Below are 23559 nucleotides of genomic sequence, written 5' to 3'. Positions count from 1 at the left end.
ACTGTAATGTTTCTATATCCCTATACCGTATTTAACAGGACCATAACGACAATGTGCCCTACAGGCAGCACTGTAATGTTTCTATATCCCTATACCGTATTTAACAGGACCATAACGACAATGTGCCGTACAGGCAGCACCGTAATGTTTCTATATCTCTATACCGTATTTAACAGGACCATAACGACAATGTGCCGTACAGGTAGCACCGTAATGTTTCTATATCCCTATACCGTATTTAACAGGACCATAACGACAATGTGCCGTACAGGCAGCACCGTAATGTTTCTATATCTCTATACCGTATTTAACAGGACCATAACGACAATGTGCCGTACAGGTAGCACTGTAATGTTTCTATATCCCTATACCGTATTTAACAGGACCACAGTGACAATGTGCCATACAGGTAGCACTGTAATGTTTCTATATCCCTATACCGTATTTAACAGGACCATAACGACAATGTGCCCTACAGGCAGCACTGTAATGTTTCTATATCCCTATACCGTATTTAACAGGACCATAACGACAATGTGCCCTACAGGCAGCACTGTAATGTTTCTATATCCCTATACCGTATTTAACAGGACCATAACGACAATGTGCCCTACAGGCAGCACTGTAATGTTTCTATATCCCTATACCGTATTTAACAGGACCATAACGACAATGTGCCGTACAGGTAGCACTGTAATGTTTCTATATCTCTATACCGTATTTAACAGGACCATAACGACAATGTGCCGTACAGGTAGCACTGTAATGTTTCTATATCTCTATACCGTATTTAACAGGACCATAACGACAATGTGCCGAACAGGCAGCACCGTAATGTTTCTATATCTCTATACCGTATTTAACAGGACCATAACGACAATGTGCCGTACAGGTAGCACTGTAATGTTTCTATATCTCTATACCGTATTTAACAGGACCATAACGACAATGTGCCGTACAGGTAGCACTGTAATGTTTCTATATCTCTATACCGTATTTAACAGGACCATAACGACAATGTGCCGTACAGGTAGCACTGTAATGTTTCTATATCTCTATACCGTATTTAACAGGACCATAACGACAATGTGCCGTACAGGTAGCACTGTAATGTTTCTATATCTCTATACCGTATTTAACAGGACCATAACGACAATGTGCCGTACAGGTAGCACTGTAATGTTTCTATATCTCTATACCGTATTTAACAGGACAATAACGACAATGTGCCGTACAGGTAGCACTGTAATGTTTCTATATCTCTATACCGTATTTAACAGGACCATAACGACAATGTGCCGTACAGGTAGCACTGTAATGTTTCTATATCCCTATACCGTATTTAACAGGACCACAGTGACAATGTACCCTACAGGTAGCACTGTAATGTTTCTATATCTCTATACCGTATTTAACAGGACCATATCGACAATGTGCCGTACAGGTAGCACTGTAATGTTTCTATATCCCTATACCGTATTTAACAGGACCATAATGACAATGTGCCCTACAGGTAGCACTGTAATGTTTCTATATCTCTATACCGTATTTAACAGGACCACAGTGACAATGTGCCATACAGGTAGCACTGTAATGTTTCTATATCCCTATACCGTATTTAACAGGACCATAATGACAATGTGCCATACAGGTAGCACTGTAATGTTTCTATATCTCTATACCGTATTTAACAGGACCACAGTGACAATGTGCCCTACAGGTAGCACTGTAATGTTTCTATATCCCTATACCGTATTTAACAGGACCATAACGACAATGTGCCCTACAGGCAGCACTGTAATGTTTCTATATCTCTATACCGTATTTAACAGGACCACAGTGACAATGTGCCATACAGGTAGCACTGTAATGTTTCTATATCTCTATACCGTATTTAATAGGACCACAGTGACAATGTGCCATACAGGTAGCACTGTAATGTTTCTATATCTCTATACCGTATTTAACAGGACCACAGTGACAATGTGCCGTACAGGTAGCACCGTAATGTTTCTATATCCCTATACCATATTTAACAGGACCATATCGACAATGTGCCCTACAGGCAGCACTGTTTGAATTTTTATATCCCTATACCTTACTGAACAGGACCATATTGACAACGTACCATACAGGCAGCACCGTAATGTTTCTATATCTCTATACCGTATTTAACAGGACCATATCAACAATGTACCATACAGGCAGCACTGTAATGTTTCTATATCTATATGCCGTATTTAACAGGACCACAACGACAATGCACCAGTGTTTCACAGTCAGCGTTACACCACCACCGTGCTGGAGATCAGTCCCATCAGCACTCCTGTCCTCACCGTCAGCGCCAACGACAGTGACACCGGCTCCAACAGCTTCGTGCACTACAGCATCGCGCCCAACTACATGGGCAGCTCGGACGTGGAGCACTTCCACATGAACTCTGAGACGGGCGTCGTCATGACGAAGAAACCCCTCGACCACGAGAACCAGTCGGAATACTTCTTCCTGGTGGTCGCCACAGATAGCGGCATGCCAGCGCTCAGTTCCACTGCTCTCGTGCATGTCATCGTCATGGACGTCAACGACAATCCTCCACGCTTCAGCCAACCGTCCTACGACTGCACCATCACAGACCAGGTGCAGCAACATTACATAGTTTTGTTATTCACATGGGGCCTAATTCTCAAAGGTCTCTTAGGCTCTGCTAGACAACAAAGCATCCTCTTTGCAAGTCTTTTAACATTGCACTGCGAGATCGCAAAGTTGCGAGAGTTTAGTGAATTAGGCCCATGGTTCAAATGTAATGAATCAGTGCAGTATCGTAATTATAGGATGTTAAACAAGCTTCCATTCCGTATAATGTTTATGTTCTGAGTGAATTAATTTTCAGTTGTCTCGAACTTAGTGAGTGTCAATGAAAATTATTTCACAAGAGATATAAACATAATTACAAAATGGTAGCAAGTTTAATATCCTATTTATTACCCATAATTGATCATATTTTATTTCACTCAACTCATTTGGTTGATGTTCCTGTAAGGTTGTGGTGCATCAATCGATGATGCCTAAGTGTTACATCCCACTTGGCATTCTAGTGGGACGTATGTATCACTTGAATATATACTAAGATTTGTTTAACCATATGGGTAATAACATCTTTTATTACCCCAGCTGGCACTCATAACCTGGAAAATAAAAATCATAATCCATTGGTGTAACGTACAATATTATTGGACGATTTGATGCTTACAAACCAATGACTTTTCCAGTACCAAATATGACATCTCAATTTGGCAAACATACACATGCACGTCACATACATGTACTTCAAAGTGTTTGCATTTACGTCTCTCAGTTTTTATTGTTAAATTTGTAATAAAATGCTATTTTAATACAATTTATTACACATTTTATGAAAGAATAAATAAACTTTGGTTTTTAAAAATTATCTGTGATCATGAATAAAATACAGTCATAGCAATAATCAGAATAGTGTGTAAGTTTGTTGACATAATTTTTATATAAATGTAATCATGATGAAAATAAAAAGTTTGTTAACAAAGAAAAAATTGCTAATGTAATAAATATGTTTCAGGTGTCACTCATTAAAGCTCGTAACAACTGAATATTATATTGGTCGTAAATTTTATAATATGTAACTGGTAACTTGTTTATTATCCACATGCTTCAGTGTATTCAAGTTAATAAAAATAAGCATATGTACAAGATCAGGCTGCTACAACTAGACCAACTGTTATACTGTAATGATGGTAACCAAAATTTTAATTATTCATTCAAGGTGCAGCGTGGTCAACTCGTCATGAAACTCATCGCCACTGACAACGACCAATCGGACGGGGGCTCTCTGTATTTCTCCATCATCGACGGAAACGAAAAGCAGGCCGTATCGATCAACTCGACATCGGGGCTAATATCGATTTCCCGACAACGCAGCCCGAAGTTAGACGCCTCGTACACTCTTAACGTCTCCGTCAGCGATGGGGTGTACACAAGTTTCGCCCGGGTCACCATATCTGTGAGAAATACAAACAGGCATTACCCCCAGTTCACGCAGATATCATACTATGCTGAGTTGGCAGAGAACATGGGCGAAGGACTCTACGTGGCGTCGGTGTTGGCTATTGACAACGATCACGGCACGTATGGGATGCTGACCTACACCATTCAGAGTGAGGCTCTGCAGGAGATCTTCAGAATAGATGCCGATACAGGTGAAATAACTTGGATAGATGGTGTTTGGCAAAATGTTTTGAAGCTTTAGTAAAAGATAATAAACTACACACAGAAGCTGAAATCAATATTGGTTGAGAGTGTTTGTTGCATTTTGTATTGTTAGGGTATTTACAAAATATTGTTTTAAAAAGGATTGTTAAAAAAAAAAAAATCAGTTTGTAATCCATGTTAGTTGTTGCTGTTCAACATAAAATGGACAAAATGTGTTACATAGGAGAGAGATTTTGTATGTATTATAAATCATATTATATAGGAGAGAGATTTTGTATGTATTATAAATCATATTATATAGGAGAGAGATTTTGTATGTATTATAAATCATATTATATAGGAGAGAGATTTTGTATGTATTATAAATCATATTATATAGGAGAGAGATTTTGTATATATTATAAATCATATCCAATGAGCAGGATCTAGCTCATTTGGTAGAGTGCTCACCTGGGGCGCTTTAGTGGACCCATTCTCTGGCATATCAAAGACATGGTATGTGTTACCCTGTTTGTGGGATGCTGCATATAAAAGATTCCTTGCTGCTAATCAAAAAGAGTAGGCTATGGAGTGTCCGCAGCAGGTTTTCTGTCTCATTGCCTGTGTAGTCCTTAACCATATGGCTGATGCCATATAATGATAATTAAAATGTGTTGAGCATCTCGTTAAACACACTCCTTCCTTCTGAATATGTGTTGCAGTTAAACATCTAATAGCTGCTGATTAACCATTGTACCGGAATGTCATTAATTATTGCCTTCCTTTCTTCAGGAGAGCTCTTCACGAAGACAACCCTGGACCGGGAAAAGCGGACGGGTTACATGATCCCTGTGGCTGCCACGGACAACGGTGGCCACACCAGTCACACCACGGTGCATGTGAATGTGCGCGACGCCAATGACAACCTTCCCAAGTTCCTCATGCAGGAATACAAGGGCAACGTCTACTACAACGCAACTGTCGGCACATTCATTCTGCAGGTAACACTGTTGTGATGATAAAACTCCCAATAATGTTCCTTAGGGCTGTTCTAGAAATAATTAGATGAATAGGCAATGTTTGTCTATACCCACAGGGCTTTAGATTGCATCCAGTTCGAGGCTATAAACATGCCCAAAATACATATGTCCAAAATAATTACAAAAAGTACAGACATCATCATTAGACAGTGTTTGAGATTAAAAATTTGGGGCAGTATCCCAGTTGGATACTAACATTTCAAAATCCGGTATCCCACCTGAGAATTTAGTATCCCACTTAAATGAAATTCATAAATAACATCGTAACAAACTTGGACGACACTGTTATTTAACTTCACTAGTAAATTACCTCTTTCATTGTTTCAGTGAAAAATAAAAACGCAGGATTAAAGAAACTCAACAGCATTATATGGTATCCTGGTGGGATACTGGGTCATTGAAGTCTGGTATCCAAAATTAAATTCTGGTATCCTATGGATATCGCGATACTGTTAATCTCGAACACTGTTAGATGCTGACCTCAAAATATTTCACCTCAAAACCAGTGAAATGTTTAATGTTTAAAAGTTTAATTAGATTAAAATAACTTGAAAAGCATTTCTGAATATTGCCAACTCTCCAGCAGCTGTTAATGATGATACTGAACTAAAATTATCTTTCTGTGCTCGAGAAAAGACAAAAGTCCCCGTTGTGGCCAGTTTAGTGAGATCTAAAGCCCTGACCCAGGGTTTAAATTGTCGTTAGCCAGTTTCACAAATGCAAATTAAAATTGAATATGGTGAATATATGCCATCAATTTGTTAGAAAGCTAATTGAAAAATGGTGTTGTTTATATATATGTTTATGTACCTGTTAATTTTGTCTGCACACTTGATCTTCTAAACAAAGCTAGATTTGCTGATCAACAAGGACATAGACATTATTATACGAATTTATGTGTCATACTGATTTTACGAAACAAGTGGCAGGATTTTTGTATTGCCCGAGTGAGAGTGAGGGTAATACATGAAGCCTGACACAAGTTTCATAAAATCAATGTGACACACACAAGTGTAATAATTTTTTTATCATCCGTATTATTATTGTTGTTTTCCTTATGAATAACAAGACCCAACTCAAAATGTTTCAGCCACAACTAGAAGCTGATGACGAAATGACGTCATATTTCAAATGCACAGTCTGAGCTAGGACTGGAGAAGCAACGTCATGTTCTGACGTCGCTTCCCAAAATTACGTCTTTACACTTGTTATTACACATGTCCTTCATATGATTATTATTAACTTGGTTATGTTGAACCATATGGATACTAAATAACTTTATTACCCACCTGGTAAACATCTGGGAGTGTCGTACAAATGTCCCTGGTCTTGGCTCTCTGTATTCACATGTATCGTTGGGTTATGTTGGATATAATTGTCACATTTTACATTATTTGAAGATAAGTAAGAAACAAAATACCACACTCATTTTCGCAAGATATAATTTTTACAAAACTTGCAAACTTTCCATGATATCTGATCTTACTTTCATTTGGTCAGATACTAACATGGAATGTCCACTCATTTCTTAAGAATGATATCTAGCAAAAATTAGTGTATTATTCTCTATGTATTTGCTAGATGTTAGATGATATGTTCTATGTTTTACAGGTAACAGCAGTGGATGCTGATGAAGGTGTCAATGGGAAGGTGATCCATTCCATCTATGACAGTGAAAACCTAGACGTCATGGACGTGTTTGAAATAGATGCCGACACCGGTGTTCTGAGAGTTAGATCCAGCCTTGAGGCCTACAGTAAGAGAGCTTGATGTATTTCTGTGTGTCAGATGATATTAATTACAATATCAGATATCAGTCTGCTGTTAAATATTTTAAAAATAAAGGTATGCATTTAATTGCACTGAGTATTTTTCTTCTGTTTCAAAGTAATTTGACCTTGTAAGAATAAATAGAACTACTTCTATGATCAAAATTATTATGTTCCTTTTCTTCAGTAATCCCTGCCTTTATTGTTATTTTTTTAAATTATATAATTGCCCATAAAATAATACGACCAGAGTTGTTGCTATGGATGTGTTGTGGGGTTGGTGGTCGCAAAAAGCTGTGAAATTGTCTAAACGTCTTTAGCAGTTATTTATGTTTTGTTTATTTTTATTTTTATTTTTTACAGCTAACAATGTTTACCAGTTTTTTGTGCGAGCGAGAGACCAGGGCCAGCCGTCTTTGGAAGACCATGTGTCGGTCCACATCGTCATCATGGGGGCAAATGATGTCGCACCCAAGTTTGACAAGACAGAGCATGCATTCTTCATTCCCGAGAGTGAGCAAATCGGTAGCGTCATTGCAACGATCAAAGCTGTATCAGACCGACCAGTCACTTACAACATCATGAGGGGCTTCACGGCAAGCAGCAATGATCCGCCAAAATTCAGCATCGGCAACGACGGCCAGATCCGTGTTATTCAGGATCTCGACCGAGAGGAAACGGCCGCCTACCATCTTTCCATCAAGGCCGAATCGCAGACTTCCCCTCCTCTCATCGCGTACACGAAAGTCAACATCCAGCTTCGTGACAAGAATGACAACGACCCTGTGTTCGACTCGAACCCGTATGTCGTGACGGTTGTCGAGAACGCCGAGCCAGGCATGGAACTCGTACAGCTGCACGCACAGGACGCAGACCACCCGGCTTCATTCAGCTTCACGTTCGGTCACAACATGGAGAAGCTGGCCAACATCTTCCACATGGATTCCCACACGGGCTGGCTCACCCTGAGCACCACGCTAGACCGGGAGCAGCAGAACGAGTACAACATCAGCGTCGTGGTGTACGATTCTCCGTCGCGCATCGGCGGCCGCCGGCGAAGCACGTCTACGTCAGTTCTCGTGACTGTGACGGACCACAACGACAACCCACCGGTGTTCGACCGCCAGCTGTACAAGTCGGCTGTCAACGAAGAGGCGTTGCCGGGGACGGTGCTGGTGTTCGTTCACACCACCGATGCCGACGTGGGGGCAAATGCCGAGGTGTTTTACTACATCATCGATGGCGATCCCCTCAACCAGTTCCATGTGCACAGCAATGGCGAGGTGTTTGTGAACAAGGCGCTAGACCGAGAGACAACCAACCACTACAGGCTGACTATCGCAGCCACGGACGGGGGATTCGTGAGTACAGCCATCATCTCCATCGACATCCTCGACGATAACGACCACTCGCCAAAGTGTGATGAGGTACGCAGCCATGCTTTAATCATATACAATAACATTGGTTCACACTATTTTTTAAGCACATTACAATAAAATTGGTTCACACTTAAAAATAATTCAGGTACATATTTGTGTGGGGGACAATTCAACATTTATTTAAATTGCATAAAACAAAAATTGTTTCGTAGGTGCTGTTAGGTGCAAGATGAGCGATTTATACAGTCCTGTCAGAGTGTTTTTATTTATTTATTATTTAAAATTTTGGTGGGGTTTTTAAAAATCTAGTTTATTAACCATCCCTCACCCAAAATATGGTAGTGTCATGGTTAAGTATATCATGTTATACTCGTAGAAAAATATACTTGGTATTATAGATAAAATTTAATTTATTAGTAGCATAAAGATGTAATGTAGGATTGAATGTCAGTAATGTGAGACTGAATATCACTGAGTCACTGTTCATTTCCTAACACTATGGGTGAGGCTTTTATCTGCAGTCACTCTTTGCTGTTACTATTGATGACATTTATGTGATGCCTTATTTCCTGCCAGTATGTAATGCAAAAGGCATGCATTCATATTTTTAGAATTACAATAAAACTGTTTTACATTTAACAGTTTTACAACAAACAAAATCAAAAATTTAGTCAGAAAAGGTTTTTGATCTGTGAATTTTCTTTCTTATCACTCAATACTTCATTGCTGCTATGGTCCCTTACAGTGTGAATTCTGTCAACATTTTTACAAGCAGGCCTGAAAGTGGTTGCATTTAGTTTTGGAGGTCTACAAATCTAACAGTTATCTTTGTTGACATGGTATTGTTGGCCCAGGAATCACACTTAAACCAGTTGGGTACGAACTAAACAGATGTTTTCTAGAGTTGTTAAATGTACATTGTTTTCTTTTTCTTTATAGATTGAAACTGCGTGGAAGGGCTGGGCCGAGAATTTGCCGATTGGTAGTCCTATCGTTCAAGTTCATGCCTCGGATGACGACGAAGCCGGGACAAAGAATGCCAAAATTAGATACAGCATCAGTGGGTTCGGATCTGAGATGTTCAAAATTGACAAAGAAAGCGGTAATTATGATACAAAAATATTTTATGTTATTAGAGGTTAGTGGTCAAATATGATTTTTATTTTAAAAAGTATTTTTATAATTGGTAAGTTAGATAAATGTTTAATAGAAACAATGGCCAAATTAAAGATAAAAATTGCCACTTCAGCTCAAAAGTCATTACTTATCTGATGGCAGTAAATGTAAATTCTTTTACCTTTTTAGATCTGTGTTAAGTTTTTCTAGTAGCAATTTTTCCAGGAACACTAGTTCTAATCAGTATTGGTGTATTTTTTGGCTATTAGATTAATTTGTGAAGAGTCTGGTTGTAATCAAATATGGAAGGATATTTGATTTTAGTTTGTTTAACATAAATAAAATTCCCAAAATAAACTGGAAGAATGACTTTTTAAGCATTTTTAGTTTTTAAAGATCATTTCAGCTTTTATTTTTAAATGAGTGTTCCTGAGTTTTATAGTTTTTAAAATACCATTAAAAATTTATACAAATGACTTTTAATAAATATATGACAATGTGGTGCTCCTCCCTTCCCAGGTGTAATTCAAACGAGACAAGCGTTGGATCGTGAGACCCACTCTGAGTACCGACTGATGGCGAAGGCTGTGGATGGGGGTGGTCGGTCATGTCAGGTGGAGGTGCTCGTCTTCCTCAAGGACGTCAACGATAACGCCCCCGAGTTCACCATGACTGCCGACACGTTCAGCATCCACGAAGACGCCAGAGTCAACACACTGCTCACCCGGGTTACAGCAATTGATAAAGACAGCGGTGGGTGCTTCTTACTTCTTTCTTTTTATGTCAAGGAGCACAAGTCATTTGTTTTTCAGCAAGGGAACATTTTGTAAATATCGCATCGCAATTCACTGCACCAATTTCAGAGATTGCTACACAGTTCTAAAACGTTAAATATTATGTGATCCTCAATTTTCACCATCTATCACTAATTAAATGTTTTAAAACGAAATGTTCCATGTCAGTCTTTTTTTTTTTAATTCTTCAAAACAATACAATGATGTAATTTGATTGACATCTATGTCTTTTATGAAATATATTTAAAGTCTGTACAAAAGAAATTCAAAACAAGAAATGCAATGTGTGTTTCATGCACGTTAATGTTTTTTAAAAGATAACCATTCTTAAGTTAGGTATGGATGAACAAGTGTGATGTAGAACAGTCCTTAAAATTTGCAGTCAGCAGTGCCATCACAAAACGTTGTTGCAGATTTTATTTACAATATGACATATTTATCATTATGAGGTATTTACTAATATTATTTGAACTAAATTGCCATTTGAGAATAATCTGAATTTCTAGTGCTTTATAGAAAGAGACCAGCCTCAGTGGCGTCGTGGTTAGGCCATCGGTCTACAGGCTGGTAGGTACTGGGTTCGGATTCCAGTCGAGGCATGGGATTTTTAATCCAGATACCGACTCCAAACCCTGAGTAAACCACTTGCACCGACCAGTGATCCATAACTGGTTCAACAAAGGCCATGATTTGTGCTATCCTGCCTGTGGGAAGCACAAATAAAAGATCCCTTGCTGCCTGTCGTAAAAGAGTAGCCTATGTGGCGACAGCGGGTTTCCTCTAAAAAACAGTGTCAGAATGACCATATGTTTGACGTCCAATAGCCGAAGATAAGATAAAAAAACATCAATGTGCTCTAGTGGCTTCGTTAAATAAAACAAACTTTACTTTTTATAGAAAGAAATATTTTCATTATTTGATCTGCTTCCAGTAATGAATCCCTTATTTTGACAACATATTTCCAAGTTGATCATGTTTGGTTTAAAATTACACTTTACGAAATTTACGAAGCCTGTTTTTCTTAAATGCTGGTGTTTGAGCATTGTAAATATATGTAGTAACACATGTGTAAGACATAAACAGGTGTTTAAGCATTGTAAATACATGTAGTTACACATGTGTAAGACATAAACAGGTGTTTGAGCATTGTAAATGTGTGTAGTTACACACGTGTAAGACATAAACAGGTGTTTGAGCATTGTAAATGTGTGTAGTTACACACGTGTAAGACATAAACAGGTGTTTGAGCATTGTAAATGTGTGTAGTTACACACGTGTAAGACATAAACAGGTGTTTGAGCATTGTAAATGTGTGTAGTTACACACGTGTAAGACAAACAGGTGTTTGAGCATTGTAAATGTGTGTAGTTACACACGTGTAAGACATAAACAGGTGTTTCAGCATTGTAAATGTGTGTAGTTACACACGTGTAAGACATAAACAGGTGTTTAAGCATTGTAAATGTGTGTAGTTACACACGTGTAAGACAAACAGGTGTTTAAGTATTGTAAATGTATGTAGTTACACACGTGTAAGACATAAACAGGTGTTTAAGTATTGTAAATGTATGTAGTTACACACGTGTAAGACACAAACAGGTGTTTAAGTATTGTAAATGTGTGTAGTTACACACGTGTAAGACAAACAGGTGTTTAAGTATTGTAAATGTATGTAGTTACACACGTGTAAGACAAACAGGTGTTCAAGCATTGTAAATGTATGTAGTTACACACGTGTAAGACATAAACAGGTGTTCAAGCATTGTAAATGTATGTAGTTACACACGTGTAAGACATAAACAGGCTTTGTAAATTCAGCCCTTTGTGATTTGTTTTGTTTTACCTTTTTTATATTTGTTTTGCCTAGGTATCAACCGACAAATTCAGTACAAACTGGGTGAATCGACCCCACGAGAGTTCTCGATTGATCCTCAGAGTGGCATCGTCAGTCTGGTGGGCACGCTGGATAGGGAAAAGAACTCCAAATACGACATTACTGTTGTCGCTTTCAATGTGGTGAGTGAAAAGGCGAGAATACGGGTATATAGGTTCAGCATTAAAGTTTAATGTTAAGCTCTATTTCTCAAAAACTATAAGTCTTACATCAATGAAAATTAGTTTATTATTGCAATTACGGATGTTCATCACAATATATGAAAGGAAAAAATTAGATTAACAGTTTCAATGAATTTTTAAAGTTTATTATTATTTTTTTTATATTTTTTTTTTTTTTTTTTTTAAACATGCAGTGAGATGAACATGTATTGATACAATTGTCAGCAACATTGAATATGTCTATGGTATCATTTAATTCCACATAATTCTTGTAATAATTTGCTCAAAATTGTCTTGACAATATGGTTCGTCTCTCGTCAATAAAATGAGATATAAGTGTTACTTTTCTGATGGCAGTGGTGACATAAACGTTTATGTTTTGGCTAAATTTTAAGTTTTTGTATTTAGTACCATTTTCTCAAAGTTACTTTCCATAAATTCTAAAAGTATATATATATTTCTACTAGATTGTTTTGGGCTTGTATCATAACACTGTAGCTGAAATATTTTCTGTTCTCAGGGTTCGCCTGAAGTGTCGTCGGAGACAATGATTCACGTGGTAGTGCTGGACGTGAACGACAACCCGCCCGAGTTTGAGCGCACCAGCTACTACATGTCGATCAGGGAGGACGCCGCCATCAGACAGAGGGTGATCACCATCACCGCCACCAGCCGCGACATCGGCATCAACGCAGACCTCACATACTCCATTGTCGCCGGCAACGAGCAGGGCAAGTTTCTCGTGGAAGAGAAAACAGGAGTCATACGAGTTGCAGAACCACTGGATCACGAACTGTCCCGAGAATACTTCCTGACGTTGATGGCCAAGGACAACGGTATCGCGCCCCTCAGCAACACGGCCATTGTGAACATCAACATCACCGACGTGAATGACAACGCGCCACAGTTCGGACAGCTGTCTTACAGCACCACCATCCGAGAAGATGCAAAAGAAGGGACACAACTCATACATGTAAGATGAGCACAGTTTCTTTTGGACCTTTGATGGTTTTCCTTAATTCATACACTTGAGTGAAAACTGCTGAAGTAGTACTTATGGAATTTTCGAAATGTGTTTTTTTTTTCGTTTGCAGTGTAACCTGTCTAAACCGGATCATGTCAGGCTCCTAATATTTATCTGATTTAAACATCAGCTGGTGTCGCGTTTTTGAATTTAGAACATTTGGGATCACAAAACGTGGCCAGGTTTTGACAGGATTCTGCTTCATTCAGGGTCCGGTTTAGACGGGTTTCACCGTATATGTAAAATAAGATGTTTTCCTCTGCCAATTGTTATTGTTTTTAAAACAAAACATAGGTGGGAATGCATTGATTCAAAGAAAGAAAGAAATGTTTTATTTAACGACGCACTCAACTCATTGTATTTATGGTTATATGGCATCGGACATATTGTTACGGACCACACAGATATTGAGAGAGGAAACCCGCTGTCGCCACTTCATGGGCTACTCTTTTCTATTAGCAGCAAGGGATCTTTTATATGCACCATCCCACAAACAGGGTAGTACATACCACGGCCTTTGATGTAGCAGTCGTGTTGCACTGGCTTGAACGAGAAATAGCCCAATGGGTCCACCGACAGGGATTGATCCCAAAACGACCGTGCATCGAGCAAACGCTGTACCATGATGCTCTGATGTATTATTTGTCTGTTTCCTCATTATTGTGTTCACTAAAAGCTAAGCAAAGATGAAAATATATAAAATGAAACAAAACATTCTTTGTTACACTTGGTCACTATTTCATTTTTGTTCAAAATATATTGCAAACTATTGTGGCTTTTTGTATGATAATTATTTGATTCATTTCATTGTTCTCTGTTATCATTTTATTACGATTCCTGTCATTGCTTAATTTCTAATTGTAGGTATTGGCCACTGACGCGGATAGTGTGCCGAATGCCCAGATTACATACATCGTAGCGAGTGGTAACAACGACGGGATGTTTCTCATTGGTCCTGTGGATGGCATACTCCGCATCAAGGAGCCACTTGACAGAGAGAAGGTAAACTCAATCACTTTGTATTCACTTCCTTCTGGTTGCTGAACGTGTTATGTGGCATATGTGAATCAGTGTGGCAGGTCAGAGGGGTTTGAATTTTTTATCCTATTAGATGTTGTTATTAGCAGTTTCATCTTTGTCTGTCTATATTTTGAAAAAAAGATGCCAGTGCACAATCTAAAGATATTTAATTCTCATTTATTATACTTGTTGTTTATGAGTCAAGTGAAATATTTTCTAAAAGATGGTACAAGCTGATTTTTTTAAAGATAAAAAGATAAAAGATAAAAACTTTATTGCATATAAACATTCCACATACGGAACTGGATGCAAAACATATGCATAAACAAGAAACAAACAAAATGACTAAATAAGGACTAATTATGGGCAATACATGTATAATCGTGAAAAATTTAGCATACCTCACCAGCACAGGCTGGATTTTGGTTTTGCATAATATATATAAATTTTTCTTGCATACTCATACTTTTAAATAGGTAATTATGGAAAGTTAGATATGCATATAATTTGACACATTGACTATTATATATTTCTTACATATTGTGATATGATGGTATTCATCTTCAATTACATTGCAGTGGTCACATAAACGTTCTTCCACTGGAGTGAAGGGTTTTGTATGGCGCCCAGTCTCTATTTTTAATTTGTGGTCACTGAGACGTAATTTAGTAAAAGCTGAATTTTTTATGAAAAGAGGAATACAGTATGTAGCATTAGATGTTGTATGGGGTTTTTTATTTTTTTATTTTAGTGTTTTAATATTCTGCTCCTTTCTGTAGGTTGGGAGTTATGCCCTGGTGATACAAGCTAGGGACTCGGGGAGCCCGAGTTTGACAGCCACAGCCATCATCAACATTGAGGTGCTGGACGCAAATGACAACCCACCACACTTCAGTCAGGAGAACTACACAGCATTTGTCCAGGTAAATTGTCGGCAGTACATCTTAGTAGTTAAGAAAATCAAATAATTCTGCAATCACTGTGTTGGTGTATACCAGAGTTGGGTTTTTTGGGGGCCACATTGCACCATAAGAAAAAAGCTGATCCAGGGTTTTTAATATTACCAGTATTTGTAAAAATAGTTATTTAAAGAGAAAAAAGCAAATTCACTCAGTTGATAAGATCTGACTTATGCCACCACCGATGTGTTTCCAAAGCTGGAATCTTCAATATATTTTTAATATTTAAGCATTTAAAAGAGTTGAAGTTCATATAAAAGATCCCTTGTTGCTAATAAAAACAATGTAGTGGGTTTTCTAATGAAGACTGTTTGTCAAAATAACCAAATGTTTGGTATTCAACAAACAATGATTAATTACTCAATTGCTCTAGATAATGGTGTTGTTAAACAGAACAAATTTAAGATTTAAAAACGATCACCCAATTTGTTTCTTTTTCGATATACCATTTTTAACTTTGTTAGTGAAAGTTTTAAATTTGTATCACATTGAAATTCACTGTTAGTTAAAAGATGTTATGGGCAAGATGGCAGCTTTAGGTACAATTTTGAGGGTTTAGTAAAAAAAAATCAAAATTGTTTTTACATTCTTGCCATTCAGTGGATTTGAACTGGACTCATTGTTTAACGTGCATGTTTAGAGCAAACTGTTGTAGTGCACGCCTGTCCTGGGCACAGGTTCCGGCCTCGGCCAGCTCCTCTGTCCAGGACAGGAAAGATTCATGGATATTGTGATTGCAGAATAAATGAAAGAAAATCTGTCTAGTAGAATGGTGTGTGAAACAAGGAATGCGCACATGAGTAGGCTTAGATTTGGTAGTGTGCCAGTGTATTTTAGCTGGTGTGTGAACAGTAGCATGTGATAGATTTTATCACAGAAAAAATTGTTATCTTTAAACCAATTACTAGGCAGTCATATTGAATTGTATTACGTTGAATACTGAAAGGCTGACAAAATGTGACCTATGTATTTGTACAGACAGTTTCTCCTAATGTTTTAAACATTTGTTGTTTAGTATTATAATTCACTTCAGGACTATTTCAGGATTGAACAGATGCCAGCCTGTTTAGAAAGACTGCCCAGAAATCTTAGTGCATTGTATTTAAAATTTGTGTTGAAATTTAAAAACAATATAAAATGACAATAAATTATTTAAATCTTTATTTTATAGATAAATCATAAAACAAGTATTTTTTTTAAATTAATTAATTAGCATTACATTCCTTTCTTTGTCCTCGTAGCTATTTTCTATTTTATGTTGCCCTTAGTCATCTTCTTGCACACAGCAATTTTGTGTCTTCACTTTTCACCGTTTAAAGATGTTCAGACATGTCTGTTGCTGTTTTGTCCACATGTCAAACCAACTTCACGGGTCACTGAAAGTAACGGGAACTGTGAAAATCTGTTATTTATACATTTAAACCTAAACCTAACCCTAGGACACAGGACACAGGACTATCACTCTGATTGTGTTTATTTTTCTTCTCTTGAGGAATGTTTGTTTTTCATGCTAATATCCTGTTAAGTTTGAAACATGTTATTCCGAGCACACCCTGCAGCAGTTTGGCAGTCTATCCCAGACAGAGGTGAATGGCTAGTGAGATAAATGTCTCTTGCTTGAGCCAAAACTGTCCTTAGATCCAATGGCTTGACCACTATGCCCTGAAGACAGGCTGCAGCCTTTACAACTTCCCATATCTACATTGAAACCGCTTTGAAAATAATCAAAAAGGATGTAGAATGTTTTATACTGATGCCAGTCATTCATTCATTCATTCATTCATTCATTCAATAACCAATATATTTTCATGCAGGGTGGTAATTGAACATGATTAATTTATTTGTTCGTTTGTTCGTTCATTCGTTCATTTGTTCGTTCATTCATTCATTATCAAAAACACATTAGTTTAATACTGTTTAACATAACAAGTAAAGAATGGTTGTTATTTTTGTCATTTTGTGGCCGTTTTCTATTATGTGCACTCCAGTCGTAGACACGCCTACTCAGCATATCCTAGTGTTGTGAACATTTTCTCTCTTAGTACTATTGTATCCGCATACATTAGCTAGTGCCCAAAACACTAATGCATGTGTTATTTTCCCCATATGACTTGAAACTACAGAGTTGTTTGTTACCTTCTTGGTGATGACTTAAGAAGACTGATTGGGGGGGTGGGGGGTGGGGGGGGCATAGCCCAGTGGTACAGTGCTTGCCTGATGCGTGATTGGTCTAGGATTAATCCCTGTCGGTGGGCCCATCGAGCTATTTCTTGTTCCAGCCAGTGTTCCACAACTGGTATCCTGTCTGTAGGATGGTGCATATAAAAGAACCTTTGCTACTAATGGAAAAAATGTCGCAGGTTTCCTCTCTAAGACTGTGTGTCAGAATTACCAAATGGTTAACATCTAATAGCCGATGATTATTAAATCAGTGTGCTCTAGTGGTGTCACTAAACAAAACATTTTTAACTTTTAAGTAGACTGAGTTGTTTACTAGAATACTGGAAATAAACTCCTGTAATCTTGAGAATAATTGTTTCTTCGCCGTCGTTACTATACCACTTAGTCGAACCACTGGTCTATCTCCCATTTCATCCAGTGCTCCACAAATGGCATATCAAAATCCAGAGTGTATGCTGTTCTGTCTGTCGGATGCCTATGGCTTTCATTTATCATTTTCTAGATTGAGTGTCAAATTTAATGGCCACTTGTGAAAATAGATGAGCTGGGGTGTCATTAAATAATCTGGCTTTCCTTCAGCATAAGAATACTTTTTTTTACAAATGCTATTATTAGTTCTAAAACTGTAATTTTTTCAAACAGGCAAGGTTGTTAAAGGTTGGTTGTTTAAGGACAATTTGGTCCTGTTGTGTTGAAAGCTGTAGTATTAACATTCATCTGTTTTACAGAAATCATCTATTTGCCAACAGTACCACATTTCAACCTATTTATATTTTTCGTTATCTTTTTCTTTTTTTTCTTTTTTTCTTTTTCTTTTTATTACAATTATGTTTTCTTTTTTCTTCTTCTTTTTTTTTGGTCATACACAATGTAACTTATATAGTTACATATTATGTATTGTCCAAAATAGAGTGTATTGACCAACTTTTTGTCTAAGCATTCTTTAAGTGATAGATTCAAGCTTAGGTTTTCCACATATTATATCTACATTTGTTCATTTCTTGCTCCTTCACACAGAGAACGAAACTGATGGATGTAAGTAGTTACCTACACAGGGCATGGTCCAATAAGTCATTTCATTTTGCATGTAGTTTAAGCTTTTCAATTTAAGTGTGTCACTGTTTGCTACACCAATCCCTGCAATTAAGAAAAATGTCTACGGCAAAAAAATGTGCTGTGGAATTTTGTTTTTAAATAGGCCACAGCAAAACAAAAAAGGTGCCATGGAGAATTAGAAACTGCAGCAATCTTCACGGCATTGCTGATTGCTGTGGTCAGTTGCAGAGGTTGTACATAAATAAAGCGCAGTGTTTCATAAAATGTCACTATACACATCTGTGTAATGTTTGATATCTCCTACTTGCCAACTTGGTTATATATCAACTCCAGCTTTACCCATAAATCCCTGTTATCGAGTGCACTGATTACTGTACATATATATCACTGGTCTTTAAAACATTGTAAATTTTTTATATTTATCAAAATAACTTGGAATATATTTCTGGGGGTTTTGGTGGGGGTTTTCATGTTTTAATAATTTAAATATTAGATATTACATCCTTTCTAGAAACGTTTTTTTTTTTTACACGACGACATATAAATTTAAAGACATTTTAATTTCATTTTAAATTTATTTCCATGCTTATATCCACTTACGGTTCAAACACGCTGTCCTGGGCACACCTCTCAGCTAACTGGACTGATTGTCCAGGCTATGGATTAATGGTCTGTTAGTTGTTATTGAGAAAAAACAGTGTAGTGGCCTAACACCTTCTTGTTTAGCTAATTAAACTCACTCTGGGTGGGAGCCATTACTGGGATGCAAACCCGGCACCTACAGGCAGTAATAGCTGATGACATAAGCAACATGCCACTGATGCTGGTTCAAGACAGAAGGTGCGAATGTTTTGCTTGCTTCAGTTAACTCATCCGTGCTGTCATAACAGTTTTCAGTTTGCTAATTAGAAAAAATAACTACAACTTTACTGCTGTTTGAGTTGGACAAACAATATTTGTTAGAAGTTTGGAATTTTTGTTTTTAGAAAATATTTAGAAATCTGACTTTCCCAAGCTATTATAAAATGCTTCAAACAATGAGCTCACTTGAACAAGTAAATTCCTAAATGATTTCTTTGATTACTGTACCCCGGTATTATAAAATGAATTTGACAAATTCAAGGTTACTTTGGATTTGGTGGACAATCTTTACAACCCCTGCATTGGAAATTCATTTATTTATATTTGTACTACTTTACTGTGTTGGGTGTACTGAGATAAAAGCTTGCCGGTGCTGAAATAGTCACTGAATTACACAAACATACTGTGACTACACATGTAAATGGTAATATAAAACAAATATTAATTGTTAAAGAGAATATAATATGGCTAAATAAATTTAGTTCTACCATAATTTTAGAAGAAGAAAAAGAATACAATTCTGTTTTAAAATGTTATGTTTCGATGCGTTTTTTAACTGTTTCGTTTATCATCTAACTTAAATAACATTTGAATTCCCAAAATATACTTTGCATTATATATTTTTTAAACCTTCAGTATCTTACATATTTTGTAGTAATCATTTCTGTGTATTTTTGTATGTACATTTACTTTAGTTTTATTACACAAGCCCTGAGTAACTGTGTTCCTTCCCATCTCCAACAGATCAAGTGTACAATTCCATACCTATTTTTCATTCACCGTTACACCGTGATGCATAGAGTTGTGAACACCAGAGTCAAAATTGGTGGTGTTTAATTGCCTGCCTGTATATTACATTCATGTTGTTTGTAATCTTTCTTTTTTTCTTATTTTTTTGCTACTGTAAACAGTTCGAAATTGTGTATAAATCACAGGAGTGTAATATTTGAGGAAATATGTTTGGCTGTCCATTAATTGAACTTTTTTAAATCTTGAACATTTTGAATCAAAGAGTTATAAGCCAGAACGCTTTAATGTTGATATTGCTTCATGGATCTAATTAGTGTCCTAAATCTATTTACAAAGAGAGGTGCTAGTTTGTAAATCAGTTTTTACAGTTATTTAGTGTACTTAGGTATGGAATAGTGGCTATCTTGTGAATATTGGTTTTCCTTAAGCCATCACTCCACGTCATACACCTGTATATCAAACATTAGGTAAATAGCATATTGCAAAACCTAAAATACCTTCTTCTTACTATTCACACATTCACTCATTCTTCTGTACAAGGATATTGCATTTTGTTCTGTTGTATTGTTTGTTATATTTGTCTTTGAAATATTGCCATAGTTGATGTTTTAATGTTATTATGCCAAACTTCTAGTGTGCATTTTAGCCCTGTTACTCCACGTGTTGCTATGAAATAAAGCATTTTGTTCTGTGTTCTCCTGTCTTTCTCCCAACACTCTCTTTTCCTCTAGCTGTTATGCTTTAGATAGATTGTGTTCAACTGTTGCATTGAAAGTTTGTTTTCTGAATGCCTGTCTGTTACCAAATTATGCATTACTGTTACGTAATGGTTTTTTACAAGTCATAAAGCATGTTTATTACCTGAATTCATTCAAACAATTAGATACGTAGTGAAGCAAGCTTATTTTTTAATGCATTATTCTTTAACTTTGTTTAAAGTAAAAGTTTGACATGTTAATTTATTTTCAACTTAGTTTGATTTATATGTTTTAGCTTTGTTAGAATGTTTTGCTTATTTATAGTATAAGCCCTGTTCTTAGGTTGAGTAATTTAGTTCTGACCATTGTAGAACAACAGCAGGAACATTAACATAAGACCAAAGAAAAGCTAAACAAAATGTTGTTAATTTTATTTATTTTGTTTAATTCTACAAGAAAGGTTATATATTATTTAGAAACAATTTACAACATTTGGTTGCAAACTTAGGATAGTGCCTTTAAGGGACTTCCCTCAGTTTGTAACCATGTTAAAATGTTTTCAGGAACTAAAATTATTTTACATTATTAAAGTTACAATTTACTTACATTTTCTTTTTTAGAATATGAATATTTCTACAACCTGAAATTCATAATTTTTTGTAGTGTCTCACTATCGATTATTGTCTAAAATAATTTAGAATTTATTATTTCTTCCAATGGCCAAACAAAATTGGAAATAACTCAGCAAAAGGTCATATATTTAAAACATGTTGCGATAAGATGGTATTATAAAAAACCAGGATAAAGCAGGATGTGTGTTTACTTGTTGGGTGTTATAAATGAAAGTCTTGCTATGGCTGAAAACTTACGATAGTCCTTTAAACATAACTAATTAATTAATTCAATCACTTAATGCTTGAATGGAATAATATTTAATAAATTTATGTTTTGCTGGGCAGAATGTTATCATTGTGGGTTTTTTTTTATTATGAATTAATATACTATAAGTTTTAGCCCAAGATTACTGAAGATTTGAAATGGCAGAGGACTTTGACATCTCATGCTGGTTGTTATTCACAAATGATCTATTCATCTTTCTAAGGAAACTGTAAATTATTAATATTTATCCTATAAATCCATATCCACAGGTGAAAAAAAATGCCACCAATATAAAGTCAACACACTTTCTTAATATTTTTAGTGATAGGTCTTTTTCAAAATTATAAATATTATAAATACATTGGCTAATGCATTTATAATTTTGATAAAGAAACTGGCTAACACATTATAATTTTGATAAAGAAACTGGCTAACACATTATAATTTTGATAAAGAAACTGGCTAACACGTTATAATTTTGATAAAGAAACTGGCTAACACATTATAATTTTGATAAAGAAACTGGCTAACACATTATAATTTTGATAAAGGAAACATCAAGAACTAGTGTTGACTTTATTTATTAGTATTAATGTTTATTGTCATCTGATGTTCATTTTAAAAAATTTCAGGAGGGTCGCAGGGTAGGAATCCAGATCCTGCAATTTTCTGTTACCGACGACGACCAGCCAGAAAACCAGGGTCCATTCTCTTTTGACATCATCCGTGGCAACGACGACGAAGAATTCCATGTTAATGCCATTGGCATCCTCAGTACAGCGGGAAAGCTGAACAAACAGATCAAAGACGTGTACAGGCTGACGATACGAGCGTTTGACAGCGGCCAGCCTCCGCAGTACTCCGACACCATCATCACCATTCACATCATCGATGAAAGCATGCATGCACCCGTGGTGCGTAATCTTTCCATAGCCATCAGCTCGTACATGGATAAATTTGCCGGTGGAGTCATTGGTAAAGTGGAGGCACAGGACTCCGATCCGTATGATGAGCTGATCTTCACAGTCGTCTCGCCCAACCAGCATTTGTTTGAAGTGCGCAGCGACAATGGTCTTGTGATAGCCCACGCTGGTCTCGACGCTGGGAATTACATCATCAACATCAGCGTCACTGATGGCAAGTTCTCATCGTATGGCATCGTTGGGGTCAAGGTCTCGTCGGTGTCGGAAGAAATGGTCGACAGTGCTGTGACAGTCCAGTTCAGGAACATGATCCCCGAACAGTTCTTTGCTTCCATTAAAAAAGACTTCCAGAGAGTTCTGAAAAGGGAGTTAAGTGTCCGTGCCAGTGATGTCCAGATCATCAACGTGCAGCCGTCCGTGGAAAGTGTAGGTGCTGCACGGAAGAAGAGAAGTGCGGAGAACAATCTTGACGTCCTGTTCGCTGTACGCAAATCACCTGACAAGTTCTACAACCGGAACGCTCTACGGCGCAAGGTGGATCGTGCCAAAGGAGAGATAGAGAGGATTTTAGGGGTAGATGTTGTGAAGGTGTTCAGCGACATCTGTACCAAGTCGCACTGTGATGAGGGCTCATGTGTTGGTGGAGTTGACTTTGATGGGAACAACCTTGTCCCTGTGGTCGTCGGGGGTGACAGTTTTGTGTCTGCTCGACACAAGTACACATACCACTGCATTTGCCTTGATGGTAAGAGTAATGTGTAATCTTGTTGTTTATATTCTCATGTTTTTCCCAGAATTCCAGATTTTAGTTCTGCTAAAAAAAAAAACCTC

At 37.0% G+C, this 23559-nt stretch overlaps 1 protein-coding gene across 3 annotated transcripts in view; it reads left to right on the top strand.

The window, feature by feature from the left end:
* LOC121375658 (protocadherin Fat 1-like) overlaps positions 1–23559 on the top strand; it is a 183259-nt gene that overhangs the window by 153974 nt on the left and 5726 nt on the right. For 2 of the 3 annotated variants that reach the window (XM_041503220.1, XM_041503218.1), the window contains 13 exons: positions 2248–2637; positions 3800–4232; positions 5017–5225; positions 6876–7020; positions 7397–8460; positions 9352–9514; positions 10048–10281; positions 12190–12338; positions 12898–13350; positions 14266–14403; positions 15201–15344; positions 18579–18596; positions 22438–23473. In XM_041503220.1, coding sequence (XP_041359154.1) covers positions 2248–2637; positions 3800–4232; positions 5017–5225; positions 6876–7020; positions 7397–8460; positions 9352–9514; positions 10048–10281; positions 12190–12338; positions 12898–13350; positions 14266–14403; positions 15201–15344; positions 18579–18596; positions 22438–23473 — 4576 coding nt within the window. The remainder of the gene's footprint in view (positions 1–2247; positions 2638–3799; positions 4233–5016; positions 5226–6875; positions 7021–7396; positions 8461–9351; positions 9515–10047; positions 10282–12189; positions 12339–12897; positions 13351–14265; positions 14404–15200; positions 15345–18578; positions 18597–22437; positions 23474–23559) is intronic. The other variant, XM_041503219.1, reaches the window with a different exon arrangement.

The sequence above is a fragment of the Gigantopelta aegis genome, chromosome 6 (assembly GCF_016097555.1).
Source record: "Gigantopelta aegis isolate Gae_Host chromosome 6, Gae_host_genome, whole genome shotgun sequence".
Taxonomy (NCBI): Eukaryota; Metazoa; Mollusca; class Gastropoda; order Neomphalida; family Peltospiridae; genus Gigantopelta; species Gigantopelta aegis.
This window is presented reverse-complemented; position numbering and strand designations above follow the sequence as displayed.